Consider the following 13,654-nt stretch of genomic DNA (forward strand, 5'->3'; position numbering starts at 1 on the left):
TTTAACTGCTACTCTGAGTTCTTTCTTTATTATCATTTCAATTGCATTGCAACGTTCTGTTAACCTTAAAAGTTCAGCCACCTTTTTGTTATCTTTAAAATAAGAATTTGTCCATTAAAAAAAAAAAAAAGATCCTAAGTGCTGTCAAATGCAAACCCGTAGCATTATCCATAACCAGTCTATATTTTTAGCTGCACCGCTTATCACTTTTAAGTGTTTAAAAAGCTATAGGTTATAGTCATTTCAGATTCAGTTTTTAGCTGCTTCGCTACTTGGTTTGCAAGGGAACAGCGTGGTTTTTCTACAGTTTCTGTTTTGGACTTCTGTTTGAATATGCAACACGTGATTCAAAGGAGTATTTAAAAAAAAAAACCCACAAGAAACACTTGTGATGAGTACATACCAACTCTCGTCCTTTCCCTAGTTCAGTGTACTGTACAATTTACAGCTCCTTTTACAGCTCCTGCACATTATATATCACATGGCCTTCAGAAACATTGCTGCAAGCATGCACTACCCATTTTTATTTTAACAATATAGCACTCTCCTCATTCTTCTTTCACTTACTAGAGCCTAGCTTTAGGGGGAGGAACTTCTGCTTTGCATGCATCCTCTTGTTTCCAACTCCTATTGTTATTCTGTTAATTTAATTGGACTGCAGATTTGCTTTTTGAATTGTTTTCTTAGGAAAACACTAGCTTTAGCAGCCAGTGTAAATAGGCTGTTAGGCTGTTGCGAGTAAAGATAACGTGTATTGTTAATGCAAAGTATCAAAGGGGGGAAAAAAATATCAAAAAGTAACCGGGGAAAAGTGATTTGAAGCAAATTTCCCATTTTATAAGAAAACCAGAATTTTGGATTCAAGGGTGTGCAAGATATGTAGAATAAATTACAGAATTTGTATCCGAGGTGGCGCAGTGCCGAGCTGGCGCAGTGGTTAGGATGCAGTACTGCAGGCCACTTCAGCTGACTGTTATCTGCAGTTCGGCGGTTCACATCTCACCAGCTCAAGGTTGACTCAGCCTCTCTAAGTGGTTTACAGAGTCAGCATATCGCCCCCACAGTCTGGGTCCTCGTTTCACCCACCTCGGAAGGATGGAAGGCTGAGTCAACCTTGAGCCGGTGAGATTAGAACCGCTGAACTGCAGATCACAGTCAGCTGAAGTGGCCTGCAGTACTGCACCCTAACCACTGCGCCACCTATAAAAGCACTATGGAACAATATAAGTGCTATTGCTATTTAGGCCCTGGTATTGGCGCCATCTTTTCAAATATATTACTTTGCAGAAGATAAATTACAACTCTCATTTTCACAAAGCAGCATTCTGAAAATTTGGAGGTGCAGTACATTGGGGAAAGTTATACTACACTGTTAAAAGGTAACTTAATCCACCCTCTGGAAATCCTGGAAATGGTTGGCCTACTTTATCATTGTATTTAGCAATTTAGGATCCCACCTGATACAGTAATTAGCCTGGAATCTGAGGCTCTTACATCCTAATAGGAGGAAGTATAATGAAGTACAATGGCTCACATCCCCCTCAGTCATCTGTTTTCACTTTAAAACGAAAACAAGAGTTTGTAAAAAAAACTATAGAAGTCAAGAAATGCAAGCTGTGATTCCACAAGAAAGGAAGTTAAGCAATTACTATACTAACAGAAAAATAACATAGTTCCAAAGTTTAATAACAAAGTTTAATAACACTTGTATGCCGCCCAATCCCGCAGGACTCCGGGCGGCTAACAATACAAATAAATCAAAAGGAATAGAAGGAATGAAAAGATAGACTTAAAAACACACCATGCACTCCATTCCAAGTGGGGCTGGACCATATTTTGGAGTCAACAGCCCCAGGCGTGCCGGAACAGCTAGGTTTTAGTGGCCTTACGGAAGGCCGAGAGAGTGGGGATCTCTGCGGGGAGATCATTCCACAGCGCCGGAGCAGCTACAGAAAAAGACCTCCCCCGAGTAGTCGCCAACCGGCATTGCCCAGTCGACGGTACCCGAAGGAGGCCCAATCTGTGGGATCTTATAGGTCGTTGGAAGGTATACTTGCACTTGGTGATAGAAAATTAGAATATCGTCGTCTTATTGATAACCCGTGTTGCAAGGTGCTACTAATCACCCATAAAGCCCTACATGGCAGTGGATCTGGATACTTGAGAGACCGCCTTCTGCCAATTACCTCCCTACGACCTATAAGATCACACAGACTAGGCCTCCTCCGCATCCCATCGGCCAGCCAGTGTCGGCTGGCAACTACAAGGAGGAGGGCCTTCTCAGCAGTAGCCCCGACCCTTTGGAACGAGCTCCCCGTGGAGATTCGTACCCTCTCCACCGTCCCAGCCTTCCGCACAGCCCTGAAGAACTGGCTCGCCCGTCAGGCCTGGGGATAAGGATTCCTACCCCGCCCGAATGATGAATGCATGTTGTTTGCTATTTTATTATATGTTGTAATCTTAACGTTGTATTTTCCCCTCCCTGGTTTTTTGTGAGCCGCCCTGAGTCCCCTTAGGGAAAAGGGCGGCCTATAAATGTTAATAAAACCAAAACCAAACCAAACCAGAGGTACTTAGATAACAGTACTCAATTTCATTTTTTAACACCCCACTCTCATATGGCTGCTTCAAAGGTAAACAGCCTTTTATTTTTCTATTTGTGTGCATTATCAACTTTTTCCCTCCTTTTTCTTTTTTCTCTCTCTCTCAACCTTCTAATTGGTTCTTCTATAGAGTGAAAGTAGCAGCAGTAGCAATATCTCCACCATGCTGGTGACACACGATTATACGGCAGTGAAGGAGGATGAGATTAATGTCTACCAAGGAGAAGTCGTGCAAATTTTAGCCAGCAACCAACAGAACATGTTTTTGGTGTTCCGAGCCGCCACTGACCAGTGTCCTGCAGCCGAGGGCTGGATCCCCGGTTATGTCCTAGGACACACCAGTGCAGTTACTATTGATAACTCTGATGGAACAATGAAGTAGGTGTAATGCATGCTTCTTTGATGACTTCATTAAGTTTGCAATAGCAACAGAGTCCTGTGATACCTTAGTGATATAATAGGCCAGATCCAATTCTCCAATTTATAAAATGGGCTCCTGTTTATTTTTGCAATAAAACTACAAAATAAGTATGTTACTGAAATAGTTATTTTACTTAGAAAGGCTGATTTAATGAAGGATAATACTTAATGTTATTTCTCTGAAGTCATGGTAAAACATACATTGTTCTTAAGATATTTCTTATCCTAACCACTGTGGATCAGCAGGGGGTCAAAAGTTACAAGACCTTGGAAAACTCCAATTGAAAGCTCCAGTGGCTGCTGAGATTAATTATTTTATTTATTTGTTTGTTTGTTTCTATCTGCCCTTTATTATTTTTTACAAATAACTGAAGGCTTTGAATGTATCTAACACACTTTCCTCTACTTGTTTTCTCACAATAAGAACCCTGTGCATGAGTTGGGCTGAGAGAGAGTGACTGACCCAAGGTCACCCACGGGCTTTTGTGGCTAAATTGGGACTTGAACTTACAGTGTCCTGTTCTAGAAAGCAGATGCCTTAACCACTAGACAAAACTAGCTCTCTCAGCATGATTTATAATCTATAACATTACCAACAAGTAACATCTCTTTTACCTCCAAATTGCTAGATATAGTTAACATATCTCATTTTTATAAAATAAAATTTAAAAAAATCTCAAAAAAAACAAAAGCGTAGTTGCAGTTTACTAACTTGTACTAACGCCCTTATTTTACAATGATGTTAGAAATCGTATTTTTCACAGTGACAGAACAATCTCATAATCTCATTAAATTGTTCTGTTCTCACTGTCACTTGAAGTGGGCTCCTCTTTTCGGTTCAGCGACAAAAGGGCGACCGACAAAAGCGCAGCCGACTAAACCGCGGTGACAAAACCGCGTGTTCTAAACCGCGCCGACGAATGAGCACTGAAGCGCGCCGACAACAGCGCGCTCTAAACCTAAACCTAAACCTAAACCTAAGCCTTACCTTAACTTAAATCGTGCTGTTGTCGGCGTGCTGTTGTCGGTGCATTGACGTCCCGGTTTTGTCGTGCGCGCATTTGTCGGGTCACGCTCTTTTCTTCCCAGGTTTCTTTCCCTCTAGGTTGATTTAAAACGTTTTTTTTCCAATCAAAGTCATCCACAGGAAGGTAATCACAATCTTATTATATTCTGGTTTCAGGAAGTCATCATCTTGGCACACAGCACTCCGCCTAAAGAAAAAATCTGAGAAAAAAGACAAAGACGGCAAAAGGGAAGGCAAATTAGAAAATGGTTACCGTAAATCTAGAGATGGACTCGCCAATAAGGTTTCCGTGAAGGTATTTTCTTCCTGATAAATTATGTTTGTAAATACTTATTCTTGAAATTTCAATAGCAGTTAGACTTATATACCGCTTCATAGGGCTTTCAGCCCTCTCTAAGCGGTTTACAGAGAGTCAGCATATTGCCCCCAACAACAATCCGGGACCTCATTTCACCAACCTCGGAAGGTTGGAAGGCTGAGTCAACCCTGAGCCGGTGGGATTTGAACCGCTGAACTGTTGATCTAGCAGTAGCCTGCAGTGCTGTATTTAACCACTGCGCCACCTTGGCTAAGTTTAAAACTTTTCAATCTATAAAACATGGGATAAATTTTACCAATATTTCCTGGAAAGGATACCAATCCAGTCTGACACTCCTTTATTGCCTGATGAAAAAGTTGACAATTCCATTCTCGACATACAACAGGAAATGTCAATTTCAATTGATTGTCATCGTAATAACAAAAAACAAATAAAAACAGGCACAGTTTTAATAGCGTAAGCTAGGTTTGTAACTCATTTTAGGAGGGATAGCTATATCCACTAGCATGAAAATCTTGTAGGCTAGAACAATTAAAATGATTATTCTGAGTACAGTCTCATTGTGCTATCTAAATTATTTTAGAGCATTAGCTCCAAGATTAGTTACAGCGTTTTTATGCTCTGGGTATACTTCAAAATTCCTATGTGGGATGAAAAAAGCTCTTAAAAGTGTTTATATAGACAGTTTGGGTCTCTGAAATTAGATTGGCAAGGAAAGAGAATATTATAGTATTGATCTGTCCAGCCACTATGAATCTTTTAAGAATGAATGAATTAATTAAGAATTTATAACTTCAAATGTCATCTCTTGGCTTTGAATCCATGAAAATGCCTCTACTGGTACAATTTAGTGAATTTGGGGTGATTGATGTCACATTCCTTTCTCTTGCTCTGGGGTTCTTTTTTGTTTTATCTTTTTTTTCTTCAAAATAATGTAATCCAAGGACATCTCTACATTATTATCACTAACTTTTTTCTTTTCTTCGTTTTCTGACTTTTTCTCTCCTATTTTTTTTACATGTATCTAAATTAATGTGGCCATGTGAGATATGGGGAGATAGTCACTTTGTTAATATTTTCTGAACAGCAGTAATTTTATAACAGATTTTATAATGGTTAATAAACACAGTCTCTTAATATTGCATCTCATCTGTGGAGTATCAATTTCTGCATTCAGTGCAGTGGTGGGATTCATTCGGTTCACACCTATTCAGGAGAACTGGTTGTTAACTTTCTAAGTAGTTCAGAGAACCGATTGTTGGAAGAAATCTCCTTTTGTTGTTTTTTTTCCACTTTACAGGGCTAATCCTGCAAGGAAGGCAGGACGGAAACATTCTAGTGTTGTTTCTAGCCTAATCTTTATTGCCCTGCTTACAGAAACTGCCTCTCCGGTTAACCCTTATTACATTGTCACAGCTAAGGCAGAGCGCCCATTGACTTGAGTGACCTTGAGTTGGCCACACCCACCCAGTCACATGACCACCGAGCCCCACCTACCTAGATGGTCATTAGGGCAGAGAACCGGTTGTTAAATTATTTGAATCCCACCACTGATTCAGTGGTACTTAATATATATTAATTAACAAGCATTAGCACGTTGTAACTCTCTGCCCACAGCAGTTCTGGAGGGCCAGTATAAAAAAGTTCCATGTGAGCTGACACTGTGCCCCTATGGACAAAGGGGCATTTAAATTACAACTCATATCCTGTTGTATTGCCCCCTCTAAAGGGACTCATCTTACCTGATTTAAATTATTGGAAATTCTGATCTTTTGTATGTAAAATTACTATTGTCAGATCAGTATTATTCAGTTTCTCTGAACATAGCTAAGATTTGTTACAGTCTCTGTAAAATTAGGCAGACTTTGGTCACCCATTAATTCCACCATTTATTATAATACAGTACTGTTCTGACCCTCCTCGTTCCACACCAAGACATATACTCCGAGCCAAAAATAAGTTACGGCATTTAATTAACAGACAGTTCTTGGCAGCAAACCGGCACAGACAAGCTTGAGCAGCAATAAACACAGATAAGGCTTGGCAGCAATCCAGCCTGCCAAGCTCACAGTAATGTCCTCCGACATTCAATCCTGCATTGACTTCTGCAAAGAGGGCCGTGTGCACAAGGAGTCTTTTTATAGTCTGGAGAGGAGCCTAATGATCACCAGCTGAGTACAATTACCTCCTGTAACTGTGCAACTGTTCCTGACGCCTAGTAGCTCTTTGATGCCGGGCATCCCGGAACAACTCACTGCTGGACTCAGGCTCACTCTCCCTTGTCTCCTCCCCACTGATCCAAGGCTCAGGCGCCACCTGGTGGCCAACCAGTCTCTCTGCGCCCTGCTCGGAGTCGGAACCCTGTCCAGGGTCCTCCAGGGCAGACTCATAGAGCCCCTCGCTGTCGGAGTCTGGTGGCAGCTCCAATGGCCACAACAGCTAACCAAATACTATTTTGTTAGGTTGAGGTGTTGTCAGGCACAAGAAATTGAGAGTCAGGGTTAGATCCAAAATCAGTACAAGTTTATTCCATGTTTTCTCTAAACACGAATCTGAATTACTAACGGTCAAGGCAAACTGGCAGTAGATAAGTCAACAGAACTCAAGGAGGACTGGACTTAGATCTCTTGTGGACATGAAGGGACCCCACATTAATGATGCGCTTGAACCCTCCCTCAGGCTCAGCCTGGTCACTTCCTATAACTGTTTCATTTTTGATCCTTGGCTTGTTACAATGTTTAACTTTTTTTTTTATCTTAAGGATGGGCATTCTGCAAAAATTTCTGAAATGCTAATTCTATCTTTCTCCTTTTCAGCTTCTCAACCCCAACTATATTTATGATGGTAAGTTGAGATTTAAGTATAAAGTTGTAGTTTCATGAGAAAATACATCACTAAAATACATAAAAATGTCATCGATGTTTATTAAACCATCCGACAAGTGGCAAAGTCATATAATCCCTTTAAATCAGTTTATATATTCTATTAAGGATGGGAAGATCACCCAGAATCTTCTCCATGTTAAATACGTGTTCAAATTAGTATGCAGCTATACATATTGCACATTTTTAAATGTTGACATAGACATTTTTTAAGCACCTGTACCAGAGGTGGGTTCCTACCAGTTCGCTGGTGGCCAACCAGCCTCTCTGCTCACTACTCGGAGTCGGAACCCTGTCCAGGGTCCTCCAAAGCCGACTCATAGGGCCCCTCGCTGTCGGAGTCTGGTGGCAGCTCCAACGGCTCCTGCTGGGCCACAACAAAACCACTGTACAATCTCCACAGGTATATGATCTCTTGAGGAGGAAAGTGTGCAACCTACAGCAAATTAAATGTGCAAACTGCAATATTGTGGAGGAGAAAGCCTATGTGCCTTCAAAGTGATGCATATATTCAGCATTCAATGAATAGAAAGGTGGGGTATAAATGTCTAAGCGAACACGTTCTTTAAAGTCATATTTGGTTTCAGCTGCGATGCAGAAGTAGCATATATATATATCACCTCAAAATTGCACGACTAGAATGTTGCCAAGAAGAGAGTGGTCTTTTCGTCTTTAACCACAACGATTTCCTTTTTTTTTTACAGTTCCCCCAGAATTTGTAATACCATTAAGTGAGACAACGTGTGAGACAGGAGAGACTGTCATTCTGAAATGCAAAGTCTGTGGTCGTCCCAAAGCTTCAATCACTTGGAAAGGTCCTGATCATAATACATTGAGCAATGGCAGCCATTACAACATCTCTTGCAGGTACTGGATTCCTCTTAACTGCATCCTTAGACCATATCGGAAGGAGATTACAAATGTGAAGAAGTGTAAGCAAATCAGGGGTGGGTTCCTGCCAGTTCTAAGCTCTTCTATAGAAGAGGTTCCACAAATCTACAGTGCCGTTTAGAACCGGTTCCAGCTCCCTCCCCCCGCCCGTCCGCACATCATCAAGATGAAGAGCGAGAGGAGGGATTCTGGGAGTTGAAGTCCACAAGTCTTAAAGCTGTCAAGTTTGAACACCGTTGGTTTTTTTTTCTAAAGGGTTAGGGGTGCAAGGGTCTTGTAACTTGACAGCTTTAAGACTTGCACACTTCAATGCCAGAGTTCCTGAGCCAACATGACTGGAGGAGGAATTCTGGGAGTTGAAGTCCACAAGTCTTAAAGCTGCCAAGTTTGAACACCCCTGCGTTTTTTTTTCTAAAGAGTTAGGGGTGCGAGGGTCTTGTAACTTGACAGCTTTAAGACTTGCATGCTTCAAATGCCAGAGTTCCTGAGCCAACATGGTTGGAGGAGGAATTCTGGGAGTTGAAGTCCACAAGTCTTAAAGCTGTCAAGTTTGAACACCAGGAGTATTATCTCACATAAAGAGTGGGTGGTATATTGTACACAATATACAATATATCTCCGTGACCGCCTCCTGCAACATACCTCCCAGCGCCCAATAAGATCCCACAGGGCGGGCCTTCTCCGGGTACCGTCGACCACACAATGTCGTCTGGCGGTTCCTCCGGGAAGAGCCTTCTCTGTAGCTGCCCCGGCCCTCTGGAACAATCTACCCCCTGAGATCCGGACCCTCCCCACTCTCTCGGCCTTCCGAAAGTCTGTTAAGACCTGGCTGTTCCGGCAGGCTTGGGGCTGCTGATCTTTGATTGGACTTCAGCCCCATTATAATCGAGAGTATGTTGTGTTGCTTTTAATCTGTCTCTGTTTAGTATTTTTTAAACTTTTTAAATATTTTAAACTGTTTTATGTAAGATGCCCAGAGTCCTTCGGGATTGGGCGGCATACAAATCTACTAAAATTACAAATTACAATGAAAACTAAACAAAAAGGAATTATTACATAGTTTAAAAAGTCAAAGGAATATATTATACTGATGTCAGCCATGGTTTTCATGCATTAAATTGTAATCCACTTCTTTGCTTTCTTACCAGTTGAGAAAGACTAGAATTAAAGCAAGGGGGGAATTTTACATATGAAGTATTAGCAGTACTAATAGACAAGAGGTAGGTAATATCCGTGACCCGTCAAAAGCGCGTTCCACAAAAGCGCGATCGACGAAATCGCGTATGTGACGTCATCACAACGCGACGAAAAAGATCGAAAAATTGAAATAAAAATTAAATTACAGCAAGCCGATTCACATAAAGGTAAAGGTTAGGGTTAGGGTTAGGTTAAGGGTTAGGGTTAGAGCGTTAGCGTTACGTTTAGCGTTAGGTTAAGGGTTAGCGTTAGGTTTTTCGTTACGTTAAGGGTTAGGTTTAGGGTTAGGTTTAGGGTTAGGTTAAGGGTTAGGTTTAGGTTTAGGGTTAGGTTTGGGGGGGTTAGGGGAAGGTTTTAGCTTTATTTTTACATTTTTTCGATCTTTTTCGTCGCGCTGTGATGACGTCACATACGCGCTTTCGGCGACCGCGGTTTTGTCGACCGCGGTTTTGTGGTAGAACCGGTAATATCTCACCTGCTTACAGTTTATGATATTTTGCAGTGATTTAGGAGAAGCATATCTGAAAATCATTGGTGTGACCACAGAAGATGATGGCGTCTACACATGTATAGCTGCAAATGATATGGGTTCAATTTCCACTAAGGCCAGTCTGCGAGTTTTAGGTAGGTTCACCTGGATCATGTCACAACACGAGATTAAAAAAAAAATAGCACATTTTTTGTATGTAACTTGCTTAATGAAAGAGGGTCTTTTCTTCATTTTTAAGGTCCTGGAAGTGATGGGATCATGGTCATCTGGAAGGATAATTTTGATTCCTTTTATAGTGAAGTGGCCGAGCTTGGCAGGTATGAACAATTAGTGCTTCTTACTATGAACTTCAAGTGTGCGTATAGAAAGACAGGAGTATATGTTTATGTACGCACAAATGAACTTGCTTCACACTAATTCACATTGCGGGAACTAGATTCTTTGAGAGACTGTTTTACACGGTAAAACTGAATATTATGAGACGGACGAATCTGCTAATTTAAAACGAGCTAATGCAAAATGACTAAGATCCGGTCCTTAGGCTTGTAGTGAAGCCTGTGCAGGAGTTTTCTCTACTAATCTGGCAAAAATCGTATAATACGGCCATCATGAGTCTCATTATTAGTTTAAAAATATTTGGATAGCACGCGTTCGTATAATTTCATTCTGTTTTTTTAATTGCTCTTCTGAAGATAATGACCATGTTTCAATGAAAAGTCTTCCCAATTTACATACTTCAAATGACAGCCAAGACCAAGGGGCTACATTAGTATAATTAGCATTAATTAAGACTGTTATTGAAAAATCCTTACTTTGCTTCACTTGGCATTTTTAAATATTTCTGGGGCTTTTAAAGACATGTCTTTCTTAATAGTTCATGGTTAGGTGTGTATATATATATATACACACACACACACACACACACACACACATATATACACACACACACACACACACACACAATATATATATATACATTAGATTTTTACAACCCCTGGTAAGCCCCAATTATGGGAGGAAGCCAACTGCTTCCATCATCTGTCAATCGGCTCGTCACAAGAGTCCATCACGACAGAAACCCAATATTTTTACTGTTGCCTTTGTTATATTTGTGTTTTTTTATTTGTGCTGATAAATAAATAAAGGGAGACTAGTATAGATCTATTTCAAGCTATTTACCTCTCATCAGCTAGCCATACCCTTACTGGGATTTGAACCTGGGCTATATTACTACTAGGCAGACTTCTTAGCCATTAGCCATTAAAAAAATTGGGATTAGAACTTTAAGTATACTTTAAGTGACTTTATATATATGTATATGTACATGTACATATACATGTACATATACATATACATATACATATACATATACATATACATATACATATACATATACATATATATATATATATATATAAAAATATATATATATATATATATATATATATATATATATATATATATATATATATATATATGATAAAGCTGGTAAAGGAGGAGATCCTGTGGCTTAGTGGCTAACACAACTGCCTGATATGTAATACAGCCCAGGTTCGATTCCCAGTAAGGGTATGGCTAGCTGATGAGATCGAAATAGCTTGAAATAGATCTATACTAGTCTCCCTTTATTTATTTATCAGCACAAATGTAACACAAATGTAACAAAGGCAACCTAAAAAAATGGCTTTCTGCCTGAATGGCTCCTAGGGTGAGTCGAAAGACAGAAAAGGGAAGCAGTATGCTCCCTCCCATATTTGGGCATACCAGGGGTTGTGACACAATAGATAGAGAGATAGAGATAGAGATATAGATAGATATTTATAGAGATAGATAGATGATAGATAGATAGATAGATAGATAGATAGATAGATAGATAGATAGATAGATAGATAGATAGATAGATAGATAGATACAGAGATATAGAGATATAGATACACACACAGACACACACACACACACACATATATATATATTTACGAAAATTGACTTAGGTTTCAAGTATTCCTTGTTGACTTTGTTCTTCTCACTGTTTTTTTTAAGGGGCAGGTTTTCTGTCATTAAGAGATGTGATCAAAAGGGAACCAAGCGAGAAGTAGCCGCTAAATTCGTAAATAAGAAATTGATGAAACGAGATCAAGTCACCCGTGAACTTGGAATTATGCAGAATCTCCAACACCCACAGCTTGTCGGCCTTCTTGATACCTTTGAGACTTCCACCAGTTATATCTTGGTGTTAGAAATGTGTGTAATCTCTTAGTTACTTGATTCAGATATTTTGCTCTTTTCTAGTATCTTTGATTAGTTTTACATTTTACATTGAAAATAGTTTCATGACAGTCTGTGTGTACCACAACTAGTCCAAAACCCAAACTGGGCAGTGCCATGTAAGCTCTTTATTTAGAAGGTCACTGTGAAGTTTCTTTAATGTTCAGTAATGCCCCTGTAACATAATTTTTAAACTATACATGACTATTGCCCTTCTGAGTATTGAAACGTTTTTCCTTTTCAAGGCCAAATCAAAATAACTTGAGCAAAACCTATATTTGCTCTAGCATGGACGGTAATCAAAGGACAAATGATGCCCAAATTCCCTTCAGAATTCAAGGAATGGGGGAGGTCAATATTTTTACAATGATCCTTTATTTCAAGCATTTTCTTTGCATTGTAATTGTAAGATTAGGTAGCTAGGGGTTCATCGACAAATGCGCGCTCGACAAAAGCGTGCCGACAAAACCGCGAAGAGAAAACTGCGAGGTCAAAATCGCGCTGACAAATGCGCGCCTTCAACAAATGACTAATAACAACCTAATAACCCTAAACCTAAACCTAACCCTGAACCTAACCCTTACCTTAACTTAAATCACGGTTTTGTCGGCGCGTTGTTGTGGGCGCGTTTATGGCATTGCGGTTTTTCGGCGCCCTTTTGTCATGCGCGCATTTATCAGATCAAGGTAGCTAGGTAGAGACAGACAGATTTCATTCAATAATATGGTCAGGTGATTAGCATAATGATAATGATGTCAAATGAGGGCTAAGATGACCACACTGCTTAATGACAAATTTTCTTGTTTGTATTGTGGTCATAAATTGGGACTACCTATTATAAACTAAATGTAGGCCCCTTATTTTTTAAAACTCACGTTGTCATTTCTAATTTAATATTTCTTACTCCTTTTCTGTACTTTGGAAAACAACATTGTGAGAGGTAATATTGTGATATATATGTTTACAACAAGAATTGCTTATTTATTAGAATCCTCATCTTTTATTAAGGATGCCTTGTGATCACGTTGGTATTGGATCTGCAATTCAATAATCAGAAGGTGAACTAAGATGAATTCCAATTTGTCCTATTATGCCACATTTGGGGCTCAAATTAAGAGGATTGTTAATTGTGTTAAACGTGTTAATGTTCTTAGCTGTGTCCATAGATTTGGAAACTGTCAAGGCATTCAGAATTGTGGATATGTGTCAGTGGTGGGTTTCAAAAATTGTTCGAACCTACTCTGTGGGTGTGGCCTCCTTTGTGGGAGTGGCTTGCCGCCCATTTGACCGGATGGGAGTGGCTTGCCGCCCATGTGACCGGATATGAAGATGCCGACGACACTTGTCAGAACCACTTTAAATTACCTCACACACAGCACTGGCATGCATAAGAATATGATGTAAACTTGTTTTTTAAAAGGCATCTTTGGTTTGCGTTAAAACAACTTCAACCCACGCAATGTTCTGATTGCACCACAAACGCAGTAGTCATCCTTACCTTTCACAGAGGCACTGAGTTTTATAAATATGAGCATGATAGTGTAGAATAATCCTATCCAA

At 40.0% G+C, this 13,654-nt stretch overlaps 1 protein-coding gene across 2 annotated transcripts in view; it reads left to right on the forward strand.

The window, feature by feature from the left end:
* TRIO (trio Rho guanine nucleotide exchange factor) overlaps window positions 1–13,654 on the forward strand; it is a 279,954-nt gene that overhangs the window by 262,563 nt on the left and 3,737 nt on the right. For both annotated transcript variants that reach the window (XM_087721977.1, XM_087721979.1), the window contains exons 49-55: window positions 2,734–2,981; window positions 4,207–4,345; window positions 7,186–7,213; window positions 7,956–8,118; window positions 9,842–9,963; window positions 10,068–10,146; window positions 11,870–12,070. In XM_087721977.1, coding sequence (XP_087578103.1) covers window positions 2,734–2,981; window positions 4,207–4,345; window positions 7,186–7,213; window positions 7,956–8,118; window positions 9,842–9,963; window positions 10,068–10,146; window positions 11,870–12,070 — 980 coding nt within the window. The remainder of the gene's footprint in view (window positions 1–2,733; window positions 2,982–4,206; window positions 4,346–7,185; window positions 7,214–7,955; window positions 8,119–9,841; window positions 9,964–10,067; window positions 10,147–11,869; window positions 12,071–13,654) is intronic.

Source organism: Thamnophis sirtalis, unplaced genomic scaffold, assembly GCF_051295495.1.
Source record: "Thamnophis sirtalis isolate CommonGarterSnake01/CBP01778 unplaced genomic scaffold, rThaSir2_p1.2 scaffold_8, whole genome shotgun sequence".
Taxonomy (NCBI): domain Eukaryota; kingdom Metazoa; phylum Chordata; class Lepidosauria; order Squamata; family Natricidae; genus Thamnophis; species Thamnophis sirtalis.